Source organism: Pongo abelii, chromosome 5 (assembly GCF_028885655.2).
Source record: "Pongo abelii isolate AG06213 chromosome 5, NHGRI_mPonAbe1-v2.0_pri, whole genome shotgun sequence".
Taxonomy (NCBI): Eukaryota; Metazoa; Chordata; class Mammalia; order Primates; family Hominidae; genus Pongo; species Pongo abelii.
The window spans coordinates 52,641,552-52,660,971 of record NC_071990.2 but is presented as its reverse complement, the minus strand read 5'-3'; the positions used below and the strand labels follow the sequence as shown (position 1 = coordinate 52,660,971).

General features: G+C 39.1%; 1 protein-coding gene across 1 annotated transcript; it reads right to left on the bottom strand.

The window, feature by feature from the left end:
* Positions 1–2,344: 2,344 nt before the first annotated feature.
* On the bottom strand, positions 2,345–6,618 carry IL17A (interleukin 17A). The gene is made up of 3 exons (XM_002816996.5): positions 6,538–6,618; positions 5,191–5,393; positions 2,345–3,940 (listed from the first exon to the last, which is right to left on the bottom strand). Exons 1-3 carry the CDS (start codon positions 6,562–6,564, stop codon positions 3,703–3,705), a joined length of 468 nt encoding a protein of 155 aa, XP_002817042.3. The 5' UTR covers positions 6,565–6,618; the 3' UTR covers positions 2,345–3,702.
* Between the last annotated feature and the right edge of the window lie 12,802 nt (positions 6,619–19,420).

Here is a 19,420-nt window from a genome sequence, read left to right as displayed (position 1 = left end):
TCATTTCATTTTCTTTTTCATGGACCCATAGAAATATTTCATTTCCCAGTCTCCACTGGTTTTAATTTGAGTCTGTGTGACTGAGTCCTGGTCAATAAGACTGGACCTTAAACACTGAACGTGTAGTTTTTAGCTTTCTCTTTTCTTTCATTGGTTATATGTCCAACAGAAATACAATGCTAGCCACATTTTAATTATATATTTATTGTAAGTACATTTAAAAAAGTAAAAAGAAATAGGTGAATTTTTAATAAATTTAATATGTTTAACCAAATACATTTTAACATTTATCAATATAAAAAGTAACAAAAGATATTTTACATTAAAAAAACTTAAGTATTTGAAATCTAGTATGCATTTTACACTTATAAGACAACTCAACTGGAACTAGCCACATTCCAAGCGCTCAATAGCTACAAATGCCTCGTGGCTACTGTGTTAGACATTGCAGTGCTAGATGGTGTTGTGGAGGTCAGAACCTCTGTGCCAGCCTGGGTCTCTCAGTGGCCAAGTAGAGCAAAGCTCCCTAATGATCCTGTTGGATTGTAACATGCACAAGAAACAAACCTTTGTTTATCTGGACTTTGTCTGTTGCAGAAGCTATTAATTACCTACTCTGACTAGACTCCCCTACAAGTTTGAGAGATACCGAATTATTAAATATAAGAAGCAAGGCAGAGAGGCCAGTTAGTGTCATAATATAATGCAACTATAATAGCAAACTTGGAGGTAGCAAGGAAGGGGAGGACATGTGAGACATTGATGAAGAGTTGGTCATTGATTGGATGAGGGGAATGAGGGATGGAGAGAAAGCTAGGTTTCTTGCTCAGATGAGTAGATGATGCCGTTCCAGTAGATAAAAAAGCAGTAGGAGGAGCCAGTATGGCAGTAAAGCTAGCGAGCTTAGTTTTGTCTCTGTTGATTTTGAGGTGTCTGTGGACTATTGGTTCAAAGTTCAGCTGAGTATTGACTGTCTACTACCTGCCATGTCAGGTGCTGATGTTTCTGCTCTAGAGGAACCACAAACTGGCTAAATAGGTAAAGCTGATATAGTACGTAAGGTCAGTGATAAAGGATCTGCACAGTGCTTTTGGAGCCCGTAAGAAAGAGAGGGACCTCATCTAGGATAACAGGCAATGATGGGTCCAGGAGTCTCCTTAGAGAAGATGAGACCTAAAGAAAGTTTTAATATGTGAGTAGAGCCATAGAGGTGGGGGAGAGTGGGGAGGGCAGCGTGTGACTGGAGGGACAGCAGGGAGAAGGTGGCAAGGGCATTCACACAGTAGGGACCACATAGCATAGGCATCAAGGCCAAGAATAGCATGGTGGTCTCTGCAACAACTTCACCATGACTCGAGAGTAAAACGTCAAGGAGGAAGCACCCTGGGATAGAACAGGAGAGGGAGCAAGGCCAAATTCCTGGGGGGCGCTTTCTGTTATATTTGAATTTGTGTCATAGGTACAGGTCGGAGGATGGATTGAGAGAAGGGAACAATGGCAGCAAGAACAGGTGGAAGGTTGTAGCAATCATGGGGGAGAGAAATGAGAATAGATGCAGTCCTGGACCTGGGTAGTATGGTATTGGTGGGGAGGTGGGGGTTCCTTGGAGAACTTTTGGAAGTGAGAATACAGTATTTGGTGATATGTGGATGTTAGGAATGAGGGAGACGAAGAAGGAAAAAGATTCAGGGAAGCCACACAGATTTCTAGCTTGGATGACTAGGTACATGGTAGTGCTAACTGGGGAAAATGAAGAGAGAATAAAAACAAAGTGTATCAGGGGAGGAGTACATGGAAAGCAACTGCCTCTTCCCATCCCCATACCCCCCATCCCAAATCTAGTGGGAAATAATGGTTCAGGACCACACACACACACACACACACACAGACACACACACACACATATAGACATATACATCCTTTTACAACCCCCTCTCCCAACAAAACAAAAACAATTTTTTCTTTTCATCATCACCGTTCAGGGAAAGCTTGAAAATGAGCAGCAGGTTTTTAGTGAGAAGCTTGAAAGCGTAAAGGCTGTGAGGAACTGTCTCTGGAAGCTGCCTGGGGATTTCCTGTAGGAAAATGGTGACAGGGACGGTCACAGGAATCAAGATGTGAGCACAAAATGACTGAGAGGAGGTGGCTGGAGAGGCCAACCACTGGATTTGGAATAGGGAAAGAGGCCTAGAAAAGTCATGGTCCTCTGGGTGGGCTGGAGCACGCTGGATGGAGCAGGATGGAGTGAAGAGGAAGGTCTTTCAAGAAGCAGGGAACCTGCAGAGTGGCCTGAGAATTTCTAGAGGCCTTCAGAAGTAGGGCAAGACAGCACGCTGGGCCATGGGGGCGAAAATGGTTATGATGTGAAACTTGAAACTACTCTGGAATTGAATGTGATTGAGTTTTTATTTTACTTGGGCTGAACTTTTCTCATACTTAAAGTTTGTTCTGCCCCATCAGCTCCTTTCTGGGTTGTGGGGTGCCTTGATCAGACAGAAGCCAGGCCCTAGGAGTGTTGCTTGAGGAAGAGAAAAATGTTGGTCTGTTGATCTCTGAGAGGCCTTAATCTCCAAAGGAAGCCTGAGTCTAGGGGAGAAACTGGACATTGTAGTCTGAAGACAATGTCTCCTCCCAGAACTTCTTGTATTTTGGGGAGGGTTTCATTTTCCCCATATGATCTTTAATAATGACATGGCATTCCTCAGGGCCATTATTTTATTTGCTCTATTCCTGTCAAAATGCTTCTGTCTACAGCATTGGCTAATAGTATGAAAACCTTAGTCGGTCATCAGTCTTGAAGGCCTGTGAAATCGAGAACTTGGAATTTTTGGGTATTTCCAGGTCATTGTTACTCAAAGGTATGCTTTGTTTTGCTTATAGGAGAATTTGCATAACTCTTCCCAATAGGGAAGAGCTGAGTTTGCTAAAATACATTTAATGAGAACAAATAAACATTTTCTTTTGAAACTTTATTATTACAGAAGGATTTTATTATAAGAGTTTAATGGAACAGAGAGTTAGACTTGCTGTATATCTTGTAAAACCTCAACAAATTACAAAATTTAAATTAATACATATGAAAGTAAGTTTAGTTTTTCTTTTCAGCCACGTTATAACTTTTAAAAGACAAAGAGGAGGAAATACTATATCCGTCTATATCTGTATGTTGTAAAGACAGAAATTTTGCACTGCCATTTAATTCTATCTCACATTTACCTAGGCAGAACTGATAATCGTGCTTTTTCACCTTTTTCTAAATACTTAAACATAAATAGGTCCTTAAATAGCTCAAATAAATACAGGTTTTACCTTTTAAATAATAAAATTCCCAAGCCCAGAATCTTGTCTTCTTTAAAAAGACATACAAAATAAAGTAGGTAATTCATTAAAATGGAATCTTATACCCCAAAGTTATCTCAGGGCATATTAAATACATAAATAACTTAAAGCCCTTAAAAAAGTAAACAAGAAGCAAATTGGTACTCAGTCAAACCTTCCTTCTTGGAAAGAGGGAAAGGTAATTCAGATCTCATCTCTTGGCCAAGTGTTACCTCTGAAGCTTTAATTGGATGAACTGCCTTAAGAACTCTAATGAGTTTAGTCCGAAATGAGGCTGTCTTTGAAGGATGAGGGTTCCTGAGGGGCTGGGCCGGCTCTCCAGAAAGTCTAACTGCTTTGGGGAGTGTGGGCTCCCCAGAGCTCTTAGGCCACATGGTGGACAATCGGGGTGACACAGGTGCAGCCTACGGACACCAGTATCTTCTCCAGCCGGAAGGAGTTGGGGCAGTGCGGAGGTTCCCTGCGCAGGACCAGGATCTCTTGCTGGATGGGGACAGAGTTCATGTGGTAGTCCACGTTTCCATCAGCGTTGACGCAGCCCAAGTGGCGGCACTTTGCCTCCCAGATCACAGAGGGATATCTCTCAGGGTCCTCATTGCGGCTGCAGAGGGGAGAAAAATCAAGAGGAAAGTGAATTCCTGGTAAAGTGGGAAAGAAATAAAACAGGAATACATGAAGAGAGGCAAGTTCACAAGATGACAAATTATAGGCATTGCAAATTCTTTAAATGATGTTAGTTTGAAGAAGAACTTTGGGGACAAATTGGATTTTTTTTTCAAGCACATGAATTGTTATAGAAAAGAAGACAGTGATCAGTTTTTCTCCAATTTATTTGAAGAATGAATAAAATAAGATAGACTGAGGCCACAGAAAAAATTTAAGTTTGACACAAATGATAGCTTTTTTAGGGTATATTTGACAGACAGAAGAAGACCAAAGGAAGAGTAGACTTGGAACCATCTAGAAGAAGATAGCTGTTTATCTGACTTGACGAAGTCTGTCTTTGAAGAGGGAATACATCAAAATTTTATCTGAGATCACATTCGTGGGACAGAGCCCAGAGCTGAGATAAAGGGCTGGAAGCAAAAGGTTAAGTGTCTCTATAACCTTCTCTTCTCTCTCTCTTTTAGCTCAGTGAATGATTTGCTTGCATTTTTGAATTGATTTATTTTGACTCTTCCTAGTAATGGGAAGAAGAGAAGAAATCCTACAATCAGACCAATCTGTAGGCTCCATAGAACAGAGACTTATTTGTATAAAGTCAAATGATCAAAATACATTTGGTATTTAACCCTTGATGGGGTCTAAATACTGGGTATACTAAGGACACAGCAAGCATAGGTATGTTAGGAAGTAGATCAAGACTATCTAACCCACAAAGGGGTAGAAATACCCCAGTGATACTTATTCCACTGGGATTCAAAAACAAAAATAAGCAAAAGAAAAAAAGTGAAAAACCCTAATTAGTAATTATTTGCAATAAATCTTCTCAATGGCAGCTCTGGTTAAGATAATAAAAGTATTAATCCCCTTTGATAAATGTCTATTCTTTGAATAAATAAAGAATAGACTTGGGGGTCTCATAAATATTAGAATAATGATTATAATTAATTTGGGTTGATCATTGGTGTCAGTGACAATTAGATCTAATAGGATAGGGATTATTGGAGGCTGTCCTGTGCTTTGTTAAAGAAATCTGTAGAAAGTTTGAGGATTGCTCTTCACAGTGGTCCTTCCAGGTTTGACTGGTAATTCTAAATGAATAAAATCACCCTCAGGGAGATTTAACTGGCAGTCTGATGCATAAGAGGGAAGAAGAATATAGTATTTTTATCTGGAAGCTTTACGTACTGGAGATTCCAAGGAGAGGTGGATCGGTTGTAGTAATCTGAGGACCTTTTGGGATTGGTATTGGTATTCCGGTTATGGATGTTCAGGTTGACCATCACAGTCCGGGGGAAGTTCTTGTCCTCAGAATTTGGGCATCCTGGATTTCGTGGGATTGCTATTCCTGCCTTCACTATGGCCTCCAGGCTCAGCAGCAGTAGCAGTGACTAGAATTGAATGGGAAAGGAGAGAGAGGTTGGAGATTAGATTACTATGTGGTTCTTTTTGACAAATTAATTGTGATGATGATGCATTGCTAATCATAGAGAACACACAATGTTCCAGGACAATCTATACTACATTTTTCAGATCAGCTAGAGAAAAATCTACATAGATGACCAACATAATGTTAACACCATGGCTTTAAAATTTTTTTAAAAAAACTAGTTTCAACATTCTCCTTTTGACTTAGGAAAGACATGTTATCCACTGGTTGGCAATAATTTTAGTAAAAATGTCAAGTCATGGCATGTCATTAGCCTATCAGCACATGCATCATTGTCAGGTCTGGGAAGGAATAATGACCTTGATTTTCTAGGTAGAAATATCCTCCTGCACCATTGTTCTCAGTCCCATATTCTGTGAAACTCATTGTGAAGTCAAACATTCACGTTGGAAGAAAGAGCTATAGAAAATCTATGTGGTATCAATATTCATGCTAGAAGTGCTGTTGGTGCTACTGGCAGGCATCCAACTAAAAACTCGATCTCCTTCATGTTTTCTTAGGTATATTTTCCAGTTGTTCTAAATTTAACATGTATTGATTCTGTAATAAAATCAGATTTCAAAAAAGATACTTGAAGTTAAATATTTAAAAAATATAAACCCTACTTATTCTAAAACACAGTTATACCTATATTTAGTTAGAATACATAGTTTCGATGTGCTGAGAATATGGTACGAGATAATGGAAACAAAGGTTGTTGCTGCTACGGCTTTCAAAATCTCAACGATAGTGACCCATTTTAAAGAAAAATGCCGTGGGAGAATTATATTAAATCCTTTGTACTCAGAAAAACAGACTTTCAATAAATTTTCTTTCTTACTGCACAGCATCATGTGACACTTCTTGTGTGGTTTAGCCCCAATATAGCTATCTTTCAGTTTTAATCTTATCTTTCAAACTGCTGTATATCAGTTCTTGAAAATGCTGCACAATGACTTAAATATCTACCAAAGCTTTCATTTCCTATCCTACATATACAGTATTCCTGGATCTCCATAGTCAGAACCCAGCATTTCATGCCCACGGTCCAGAAATACTATTTGGTCCAAATCAACAAGAGCATCGCACGTTAGTGCAGGACTCACCACCAATGAGGTCTTCCCAGGAGTCATCGTTGTTTCTTCCAATCAACTGGGGTGGATGAGTTTGTGCCTGCTATGAGATGGGCAAAATGTAGCGCTATCATTGCTCTTTTTATAGGGCTTTTCTCCTTCTGTGGTCACTTACGTGGCGTGTCGCAGTGGGTTCAGGGGTGACACCATTTTGGTTAAAATTTCCGCCCCCAATGAGGTCATAGAAGAATCTCTTCTTCTGAAGGAAAATGGGAAGGGCAGAAATTCATGTTCCTAAAGACCATGTCCTCTTTTCATTCTTACTTGTTAGAAGCTGAGCAGAGCTGCTATGCTATGGATCGATATCATGTATTTATGAACATATGCACAGCTGCCAGAAGAGTTATGCTCTATTTTAATGGTTTATGAGGAAGAAAAAGTTTGACATAACATGTAGGTCTTCTGGTGTCATGTACCTTGATTTTCCATTTGATCTTTCTTTTCCTCACAGATTCCTTGGCCAGGTGTTGTGGAGACAATTCTGGAAACTACTCAAGTTCCCATCATATAAGTAAACAAAAAATGAATAAATTATTTAATAATAAGATATATCCCATTTAATTGAATTCAGCAATTCTTTTGTTGAATATCTGCTCTGCTCAAGGAATAAATAACTAGGTTCAAGAGACACGAGATTTTCTGTTAAAGGCATGTTCTAACCCTGCATGCTACCAAGCAACTTGGTGTTTTGAGGAAGGAATTGAAAATGGGGATGGAGACTGGACAAAGGTGATGAAGATGGAGAAAAGGAGGGTGGGGGGAGTAGAGAGTGATGAGAACTAGAAAGGAGAGGAGACATGATGGGGGATAACAAGGAAAGAGAGAAGGAGTTAGCTGTTCTTTTCTCTGTACTCTAAGTAAGATGAACTCGGACTCAGGTCCTTGAGAATAGTTCCTTCTCAGGAATACAGAGGACTAGGATAAGGAAGGGCCAGTGGATATAGATGTGGCTGGCTATATGTCACCCTTCTCTACCCCTACCCCCACTGAGGTGAATGATACCTCTCAGGCACTCAGCTGGTATCCCATATTCTACATGCTAACTCGGGGAAGGCTGGCCAGTAGTTCCAACTCAATGGCTGGAGTGTAAAATTAGTTTGCCGGATCCTGAACCTGTTTGTCTTGAGATCCATTCCTCCCTGTCCTGCTCTACCTGTAACTCAGAGGGCTGACCCTGGAGGCTGCTTGCTCAAACTCTCCTGTCAGCTGGGTTTCAGCTAGGCTCAGCCAAAAGGGAATTGGAGGACAGATGAGTAAAAAGTGGGAAGTGGAAAGTGGGGAGAAGCCAGGAGCTTCCTTCCTCAGTCTCCCAGAGGACTGCTCACTCCCTTTGTCCCTGCAGCCTTGGAATGGTAACAGCTTCTTGCTTATGGCAATCTCAACTACCAGGGTGACCAGTTCTCTGACTCAAACTCCCTCTGTTGCAAATGCCTGAAGGGGCTTCTGTTTCCTGGCCAGATAAACCCTGGCTGATGAATGAGGGAGGCCAGAAGCACTTGAATTTTAGTGGTAATGGTAGATATCCTTGATAGGTAAAGCAGATACAGATGGAGGAGGAGGTAGGATACAGCTTCAAGTGACTTCCCTAGTCCTGGTTTTGGCATCACTATTTATGTACTTTTCAAGACAAGATTCAGAATGAGCCCTACTGCCCCTCCTCTACACACGACCAGGCAGCAATCCCAGAAGCTGCAGCATCTCTCACATCATCTATTTCCAAGCTTCCTCTAACTCAGACTCTCACCCACTTGGATGAGCTATGCTTGCTTTTCCCAATTGCTTCCCTCAGACCATCTTTGACATGCTTTCAATAATGATTCTCAAAGCATGGCTCTAATTGTGCCTTTTCTTCTGCCATTAGCTTGCATACAGAATGAAGTGTAAGCCTCTTAGCATTTGAATTAATATTTGAGTTCGTACAACTTCCTTTTTAGCCTTACTCCCCACCATGCTCCAGGACCTGGGCTGATGGGGTCCTGATTTTTCTCCAGGACTTCTTTCAAAGCTTACCCACGCTTTATTAAGGTATTGTTTCTGAAATGCCCTTCCCCATCCTCAGGTTATCAAAATGCTACTTGTCCTTCAAAATCCTGTTTAAATGTATCTTCCAGGTCTGGCCTGATTACCTCAGTTGAAATGAATAGTTCCATCCATCACATGTAGCTTACACCTACCTCTCTAGTAACTTTTCTTTCATTTTGTAATGTGTTTTATTTGGCTTTAAAAGCTATGGGTAAGACATGTGTTTATTTCCATGTTTAGATTTTACTGTCAGCCTTCAAGGCTAGTATGTTCTTCATCTTTGTGACTCCTGTGGTGCCTAATGTGGCCCTTTATACAACATGGGTCTTCACAGACTGCTTTTGTGTTGCTTTTTCTTCTCTGATACAGGGCTGTTCATGCATATTTCTAGTGTATTGCATGCCATTCATTTACATACCGACTTTCTTGTTTTCTTTGTAGCTCATTTCTTGCTAGACTACAAGCTACCTGAAGACAAGTAGTCTTATTGGTCTTTGTAGCACTTAGCATAGTGTCTAGTAAATAGTAGCTGTTCAACATTTTGATTGACAGTATGAGTAATGTTATTTGAGAAGTTGAGAATTTTCTATATTCTTCTTAGAACCTACCTGCATCTCAATAACCCTACTGAGTTGTCTAGTGCCTTGGCTCTGCATTCTGATCCTTTTGAACGTAGTGTGATGAGGCTATAGCCTATTCTGGATCACCCTGGAGTGGAGGATTCCTTGTTGTTGCTTTCTGGCAAGGAAGAAGGAGGGGAGAATGTGCTTACTGTGAACTATTTTGATTGAAGTTGCAGGGGGAGAAGCTGACCCTAGCTGTTTTCCCTAGTCTTGCCTCCTGTGCCTATGTAATTCAGCCTGTGTGCTATGCTTTGAAATACTTTAAAATAAAATGGGGAAACAAAATGGGTTTTTACAGGAGTGTAAAAATGATCATTTTGACATGGTGGTTGGAGCTGGGTGTGTCCAGCCTTGAGTATGGCTGATTTCCCAGACGTTTGCCTGAGCTGGAAGCCTGTGGCTCCTGGAGGAGCAGCTGGAAGTGTAAGAGTGTGTTCACAGTGGAGAGGGTTCTTCCTCTGCATTTGTCTGCAGAGGCAGCTGGCTCAGGTTTCAATCCGAGACTGCTGAGGTGGAGTGCACGCTGGACTGGGCATTAGAGTGCCTAGAACACTGAATGAGAGGACACCTTTGTTTTCATTGTGAATCTGCCACTAACTACCCATACCCTTGGGTACATCACCTCTTTGAGGCTTAGTTTCCTGTCTTATAAAATGAGTTTTGCACCAAGTAATCTTTTAATCATCTGTGATTTTCTGGAGAATGAATATAGTAAAGAACAAATGGGAGTAGTAAATTAGGGATGATTATTTTGTTAGTGATTGTCTTCCAGGTTTATCAATCTTGCTTCTCTGAGGGCTTGAAACAGATCACCATAAGCAATGGGGAACTGCATGTTGTGAGTTCAGAGCTTCAATGGGTGGGGGCAAGTATGCAACTGAAGAAAGGGAAAGATTTCCAGGAGACAAACGTGCATTTGAAGGGATGATAGTGGTAAAATGTTTCTGTCCTTCTTGATTTAGAGAAATGATTTTCAAGGTTCCTTGAAATTATTAGGCCATTAAACAGTATTTCTTTCTACTTGCAACAGAGAATAATGTAAGGGATGGAAAGAAAAATTCTTCCTTTTGTGTCCTGGAGAGAGTATTTTTGAGTCTTTTGTCTCAGTGTGGTGGAAAATTAAGGTTGCTAAAAGATAAAATAAATAAATTTTAATTTTTGCTTAGGTAGTAAGTTTACCATTGAGAGATTAATATATTTTAAATTTATATTCTATAGCCATTTTATAAAAAGTAACAAAGGTCTCAGTATAGGAGGAGGCATCATGCCATTGTTTCTGCTTAAAGTTAATAAAAGACGGTGGCTGTTCAAAAAGATTGGAGCCATTTTGATTAATGCTGTGCACATTACCAGGCAAGACTACTCTCTTAATCTTCACTTAATATAGAGAGAATAAATGAGTCGCTGGAGAGAATTCTCTTGGATTTTAAATGTAGGGGCTGATACTTTGCAAATGGGCCAGCACACAAGGAGTAATGTCAAACAGACACTTAAAAGGAATACATGATGTTTAGAGAGGAGAAGATTTCCAATACAGAGCCATCTGGAAGGCCTTGGGGAGTTGATAAAGTCAGGATTTAATTGAGACTCAGATTTAGACCCGGTTTATCAAGCTCTAGATCATCTACCCTGAATTTGAAGATATCAATACTATTACATACTAGAAGTTCATCTCTGAGGTTACCGATGTTGTCTTGCAAAAACCAGAACTTAATACATATATAATTAACATTGTTTCTTAAACAGGAAGTATCAATCTTGGTATCAGCCTGATAGCGTCATTGTTCCTCTCCAGCATAATGCTTGTTTGTATTCACATGGCTGTGCTCCTGAGGGCGGTCCTGAACAGTGAGCTGATGGATGAGAACACTTTGGGGGTGAGCACAGGCTTCATCCTGTGCTGGATTCCCTGCTGGAGAAAATTCTTTTTTTATATGACTTGATGAATTAAAGGCATGATTAACAATGAGGACATTTTTATAGAGTCATTGTTAATGGTGAGTGCTCAGAGATGGCAGGCAGAATCCTTTTTCAACATTTGGGTCCTGTTTCCTCACCATTGGTCATTCTAACTCTTGGTAGGCGTTTTTACCGGATGAAGACCATCTGTGCAGCTCCTCTGAGTGACTAATTTTCTTTTTTCTACTATTGGTTTTTGATGTTTCCTCTACCTAGTGCACACCAGGCTGTTTTTATCTGATGGAACCAGATCACAAAACTGTTTGGACATCTGTGAAAAACAAATCCAATCTGTATGGTCAAAAGAACATTGAACAGCCATTATTCATATGAAGTGTTTGATAGAAAGGCATTCTGTGTCTGGTGACTTCCCAATAACGTGTAGTGCCTTTATTGCCTGAGTAAATGGGGCTTGCCTTTAACACATCCTCTTTGCTAGTCTCAAAGCACTGAGATAATGACTGAAAGCTGTGTTAGAGACCAAGCCATGCAAGAAAGAAAATGTGTCATATCACATCATCTTAAAACAACTGCAAACCATCAAGTGTTTCCCCAATCCCTACATTAAAATCCACAATCAAGCAGATAATATGAGCATGTCAATTTCTCCTTTGAGTAATAACCACTAACCTCATGGAAACCAAGCCTCTTCTTTAGGTGAGTTTATCATTAGTCTTTTACTGAAATACTAATTTAAAGTGGGTCAGAAAACTTTCCATTTTTTTTCAAACAATACATGTAGAATTATACACCTATACGTTAGCAGGCACATGCAAATTTGTTTTATGGTGGACTTCCCTTTGGTAATGCTGACTTCATCTGATACTCTAAGAATTAAGGTCAGCAAGTGACTGAAGTTTCAAGTCTGAACGGATGTCACTGAAAAGTAGGGTCTAAAATTAAACAAGAAAACCAAACCACACATTGTGGTTGGGCTATCAAGTTATCAGCTTTATTTTCTTTTCAGCAATTTTGAAGTTAATATGATTTAGAGACAACCACAGAATATATTTAAAAGGAAGATACAGTATATGAACCTGGAACAAATTGCTAATTTTTTTTTTTTAAGGCAATGTAGAGGTTGCTATGGCGAGGTGGTAGCTTCGTGAATTGGAAATACGAAAAAATCAACACATAATGATGTATTTCTCTATCCCAAATGAATGATTCTTTTATTCTGAAATCCTCCAGAGAATTTAAGGTAATTATAGCAAAAATTCAGCAAAGTAAAGTAGAAGTAGAAATATAAATCAAGCTCAGAGGACGTGGAAACAGAGACAAAAGTCAAGATCTAGGAAAAGAAAATCCAAAGTTATTGTCTGTAAGGGCCAACATATTTACATTTGTCTCCGAGCTTCCTGGCAGCCAGAGGAAAAAGGAGAAATGCTCAATTACATAAGTCTCATTTTCAGAAGGAAAAAGCTAGCTAATTCCTGAGGTAGATTTTTTTTCCTATCATTACATTTTAAGATAAAATCTTTGTCTGAGGCTTATAGATGGTCCTATATAGTATATTGGCTAAGGACAATTTTTTTGCTTCAGACATTCCCATGATCACATCCCAGTTCCACCTTAATAGCTGTGTGCCCTTGGGAAAATTACACCATCTACATTTCAGTTTCCGTACCTACAACATGAAAATAACAATAGAACATGCTTTATAGGTAGTAAATGAAATAATACATGTGGCCTGGCATGTATTAAATGCTCAATGAATATTGATTCAATGTTAATATTAACAGGAATGTGTGTGTGTGAGAATCTGTCAGAGGAAACTTTTTGAGGAAAGGGAGACATTGGGTCTGAGGGACACTAGTTATCTGCTCATTTGAATATCTACTCTGTGAGGAAGTAGGGAGATATCTTCAGGCTTCCACATGTCCTAGATGAAATAGACATTCATTAAACAAATGTTTCTTGAACCCCTATTATGTGCCAGGCACTGTGCTGGACTCAGGATAGAGCAGGGCAAACAGACAAAGCTCCGCTTTTAAGAACTGACATCCAGGGTAGTATAGTCCCTTTATTCATATTTTGAGTTTACCAGGCTATTTGCTTATAATGAATTAGGCTTCTCAGGTAGGAAACCTGGAAACCAGGGCCCTGGATAGCAGACGCAGGCTTTCTAGTTACTGGAAAGGAATAGTCCTTGCTACAAATTATGAAGTTGTCTTCCTGATTTATATATTACTGCATCAGCAATTAAGGAATTTCAAGGTTTACCACAGATTATATTAAATTTAACCAAGAACTGCCATTCTGTGTGTATTTTAGAACTCCTATCTTTTTTTCTACCTAGCTATTTGCACACATATGCACATATGCAAAAGAAAAAAAGCATAATTAATCCATAATCCTAGTTGCTAGAAATAAGATTTCAAGGTACACCTTCTGTTATCTTACAAAATTGGGATCATTTTAAGTGTATTGTTCTACTAAACATATTTTTTTTTTACAAAATTGGGCCACATTATAATGCTGTTTTGTAAACTTTTTTCTCGTCTTACAATATGTTCTAAACACTTCACCCTTTTTTTAAAGCTTGTGTATGTGTATGTGTGTGTTTGAAACAGATTGATTACCTAACATCCTGAAAAAGAGATGAGAAATAGGCCGTTTAACTGGTTGCCTACTGTTAAATATTTTGATTGCTCCCAAATTTCTATTTTAATGCTTAAGATAAATTGACAGAGATCTGTGAAGCTTGTTAAACCTTCTAAGTAATGCTATTACAGAGGCGATAGTCCTAAAAAAAGATATCAACGAAAATATTTACAAGACAAAGGCTAATGACTATGCAAAAAAGTGGTTTGCCATATGGTAGGCACCAAAGGTCAATGACATAAATACTATTACCGTATAGTATTTATGTCATTATATGGCAATCAGTATGGCATCAAAGAGCAAGACTTAAAAAAAATTATTCATTTTCTTATTTCATTTAATCTCTACAACAATTCCTTAGGATACTATTGTCCAAATATACAGGGAAGAAAACTAAGGTTTGGTAGGTTTCAGTGATTGGCCTGAAGTCATCCAGTAGGCAGGTGGTGGTCCTGTTTGGTCACAGATATTGCTGACTTTCAGGTCTATGGGTTTTTCCACTATGGCACACTAAAAACACTGACACTGAAAGCCAATTAAAAAATTATTTTGCATCTCACTTTCTGATATTTTGAAGTCTCAGAAATTATCAAATTATCTTTGGTTTATCCATTTGGTGGTATCACTTCTTTCATTTACCCTTGTCCATTATCTTTGCTTTAGTGACAACCCCTCTCTGTCTAGCACTAGATTAGGCTATTCCTGTGTCTAGACTATGAGAATCCCAACATTTATTTATTTTGTAATCCCATTGAAGTAGAGATTTCCATAAAAAAATAAGGGAGGTGAAAAGAGAGGTGCATATATGTCTATGTTTTACTGAAGATCGAGGTAACAGGATTTGTGCTTAGTTTCCTGGCTGGATTAGAAGATCATTAAACTTTTCCTTCTTTTCCTTTTTTTTCTTAAAAAGGGGGTTGAAGGAAGCATAATTTACATATGAGAATCACAGAGTAATCTTATGTGATGGCTGTGAGCAGATTGGTCTTCATTTTGTTCTGAATAACTAGGACATTATAGTCATAATGCATTTAGCTATGCATTCAGTTTTTGTTGAAAAACTTTGCAGTAGTCAGCATTTTAAGTATTTGACCAGTATTAAGTTGCTTCATGAACCTGATGCCAAGCATAAGAAGATAATAGGGAAAAAATAACTAATTTTGAAAACTCTCTGATGTACATATCATTTAAAAATGTTTGACTAGAATTCAATTGTGTTTATGTACCATAATTTATTTCATCTATTAATGTATTTTAAATTCATTCTAAATTATTTACTATTAATACAGTGATAAAAATCATACTAGACAGATTTGTGCTCAAATATATGTTATACTACAGGATATATAAGGTTTTTATATTATAGCCTATGTTTTGCTAAAGAATCTTGAAGATTATATAGTTCCCTTCTTTGCCTGTAATAGAAAGTCAATAGAGCTAGTTTAAGCACAAATGAGAAATCAATTATAAGGATATAAAGATGCCTCAAAGACACAAAGGCAGGAATTAAAGCAGGGATTCAGGAAAGTGCTGGAACAAGAGCTAAAAACTAACAGGTGTCAAGGCAACTACTTTCTTAATCTCTCAAAATCCTTCTTTCCTGAACTGTATCATTCCTCCCTCTCTGCAGATTCCTACCATCTATGTCTTTATGCTTCTGGCTCTCCCAAGTTCACACATTCTCAGGTCCCCTTTGATAGGCATTTCTCAGTTGCAAGCCACATTTTCAGGAGAGTCTGATTGACTTGAGTCATGTGTCTAATCAGCAATGGTTGGACAGGATTGTGTAGTACACACAGGTATGCTGGGGGGCCTGTTCTCAAAGAAGAGGGGTGTGGGCTGGGCAGACATTCTAAAAGGTGTGCACTCTAAGTTAATTTTCTCCACAACAGAGGAAAAATGTATGTAGATGGTATAGTTTCTTTCCTTCGTACCATTGAGTCTTGGCAAAGAATGCCTCCAGCTCTGAGCTCTATTATTTCTTATCAGTCTGAGTGTTGTAATTGCTTCTATTTTATTTGGTGCATTACATTTCAATTATTTATACATACATATATAGCTTATATATAAGGTGCATGTATATGTGTGTTATATAATCCATACGTGTACTTTTGTGTGTATATCTGTATCTATAAATTTTTTGGTCCATCTCCACTTAAATTTATTAAGTTGTAGTTCTTAGTATTGTGCAAAACATAAATGATAGATGTATAGTACATGTCTATTTATTGTCTTTTAAAGATGCTCTCCCTGTCTGGAAATGTTGGATGTAGACATTTTGTCTGTCACCTTCAAAAATAATTATGTGCTTTATACACGTCTATGTGGATCCTATGTGGTTTTTAGATTTTTTTTTTTGTAAGATATACTGTATAGAGCATTGCAACCACATGTAGTGAGGTTAACACTTGAAAGTGAGAGATGGGGAGCCAGGGCCCTATCTGGGCTAAACAAAACATCTGCTGGAGATGATGAGTTAATAGCCATCAGGGAAGTGGTTGACAGACCACTTGACACAGGTGAGAAACACACTTATCTCCTGCCTTTATGCTTGTTGCTATAAGAGGCACTTCAGCTGAGTACCTGGTACACAAAGAGGAAGGCTCTACAAATGCTTTTGTTTGGGATCCTGGTTCTTAGCAGATATGTATTGTCCATTGGTTGTCCTAATTCATCAAACATCCCCACCCATCCATTTATCTATCCATTCAACCATCCTATCTATCCATCTAATAAACATTTATTGAAGAATTACTTTTAAAAAAAGCAGCAGGGAATATAGAGTTTTACAAGGACCACTGGCTTAGACACACTCAAACTGTTCACAAACTAATAGAAAAGCTTTGGAGTTAAACACACCTGGATTTACTCTGTTGCCTAGTAGCTACATGACCTTGGTACTTAATGTTCTCTAAGCCTCAAACCCCTCATCTTTAAAATGGCAATAATAATAATAGCACTTACATCATAAAGTTACTATAAGGATTAGAGTAGATACTGTGTATAATGCTCTTTGGAGAGAATCATAAATATTATGTATTATTATTATTTTATTTAATTTTATTTAATTTTATTTTTTGAGGTGGGGTTTTGCTCTTGTTGCCCAGGCTGGAGTGCAGTGGTGCGATCTCGGCTCACTGCAACCTCCGCCTCCCGGGTTCAAGCGATTTTCCTGTCTCAGCCTCCCGAGTAGCTGGGATTACAGGGGTCTGCCACCAAGCCTGGCTAATTTTTTATACTTTTAGTAGAGATGGGGTTTCACTATGTTGGCCAGGCTGGTCTCGAACTCCTGACCTCAGGTGATCCACCTGCCTCAGCCTCCCAAAGTGCTGGGATTACAGGTGTGAGCCACCAGGCCCGGCCTGTATTATTATTTTTAAGCATCATCTACAATAATGAGTTCTGATGAAGCCCAAAATTTAATGCATTGCAGAATATATAGGAAATAAGTTCTACCTGCCCAGGCTGTCACTGTAAGTAGGAGATTGCTTCACATGGGGTGGATTCGTGAAATAACAAGACATCTGAAGAAAGAAAAATCCAGCTCATTGGAATGCCTTGCCTACTAGTTGACAAATATAACTTAGTTATGTACCATAATATCCAGATGGGCTGATTTTTCACTTTTCATCTGCAGCATTGGTCACCATGTCTATATGGCTTTAGACTCATGGACTTACAGAATGAAAAACAGAAATTGTTCTGAGAGCGTATCCAGTCAATTTGCTAGGTGTTAGAAACTTGCTAAGGATCTATGCTTTATCTAAACAATTCAGTGAAAGAGATGCTACAATTGCAGTGGAAATTTATCTTAATTTCTAACTGAACTAATTCCAGTTGCAAACCCAATTAATTTGTTTTGTTTTCTCCTTAAGCAGTATCTTCAAAATCAACTAGGCTCAAACTTTTTCATTATCTTTTCCTCTTCCCCTTCTACCTCCCTCTGAGTCTTGTCACCAATTTCAATTTGCTGCGGAGTCCTATTGATTCTCTATAGTTCTGCCATGTAGTTGGAGAAGTTCTTTCTATCCTTGTTCAGACCCCCACTCCCTCATGCTTTTACCTTAGTCACCACATCCTGCTATGGACTTTCCGGTTTCTAGACCCTCGTCCTTGCTGTCCATCTTGCTCCTCAAAACCACATCCATCTTTCTAAGCCATTGCTCTCCTCAAAGGTTTTCCTAAGTAAAATCATTGTAGGATAGCTTGGACTTTTCAGTTTTACATCAAGGCCTCCGCATGTGGGGCTGCCCTTCTTGCCCAGCCTCGTCCTTTATATCTCCAGCTCTGCTTCTGCTCAGCTAGTTTTCCGTCTTTCAAAGTGATCCCATTGTTTCTCCATGTCTTTTCTCCTGTAAATTATTTCTTCAGAGAGTAGACAGTCCCTCTCTTTTTGACAGTTGTATGGCTACATGATTTGAAAACTGCAATGATAAAGGCTTCAACTTTTGTTATTAGTCCATTGTAGGAGAGCAGAGTTGAGAGGATAGAGAGAGGATAGATTGATGTCATGAAATTTGCAGCTATGAGACATCTGTGCTTACACACAAGCTAGGTACTGTATGGTTTCCTTAGACCAGAAAATGGGAAAGATGGGAGGTTATGAGACAGGGGTTCTTAATGTAGAGTCCATAGACCTCTAGAAAATCCATGAATGAGATTCCAAATACCTGTGAACCTCCTAAAATCACATGCAAAGATTCATGTGTGTGTGCATTTGTTTTCAGGGGGTGAATCCACAGCTCTCATTAAAAGACATAGGACATTTGGCAAACAGCTTTAATTAGGGATTTGGCCAAAAGAGTGTGGGAAGTTGGGACTGAGCCAGACCAACATGAAACTTGCCATCTCATGCTATACCATAGTGATGGAGTCTTTGCTTAGATGCTGCGCTTGGGGAAATTCAAGGTGAAGAAGCCGTCTCACTAAATGCTAAGCCAAGCACTATCACAGGTCAGAAGAACACACACAAGATGATCCGAGAACCCCTAGAGGGTCAGAGTCCCCCAAGACTTCTTAGGCCCAGATTGGAAAAGGACTTTTCTCACCAAAAGAGGCCAGAGATCAGGGAAACCACAGATTTGGCTGATTCAGAGCACTGACTTTGGGGGTAGGATGCAACTGACTAGTTGGGGGGAAGGGAATGTGGGGCATCCTTGAGAGACTAAAAACTGAATTCTGGAAAAGACTAATCTCCTTTTTAACAAGGCCGCCCTAAAATAATTTCAGGCAGGGGTATCCTTGTAGATGAAAAGACGTGCAGGGACCTGTATGTCTTTAGAATATTTTCTTGGTTAAGAAATTTGTGACTAGAGTTTAGCTATCTAAGTTTCATATCTGCCATCTTGTATGTTCAGTTTTTTTGCTTTCATATTTATTTGTTGTGATTTTTCCTTTCAACTTGATAAAGATGTTTTGAAGATGTGACTCTGAAGAAGAGGCAACTTAGGAAAGTGGTAGGGTATGGGGGGAGGGTGATAGGGTCTGTCTTAGCTGAATGATGGAAAGCAAGATGGCGCAGCTGGTAGTGAGAACTCCCTTTCTGCAGCTCTGATTGATGTTTGCCAGAAGGGTCTTTCACTTACAGCACTCCCACACCCAATATCCATAGCCTACCTACCTGTCTTGTAATCACATTCAAATCCATG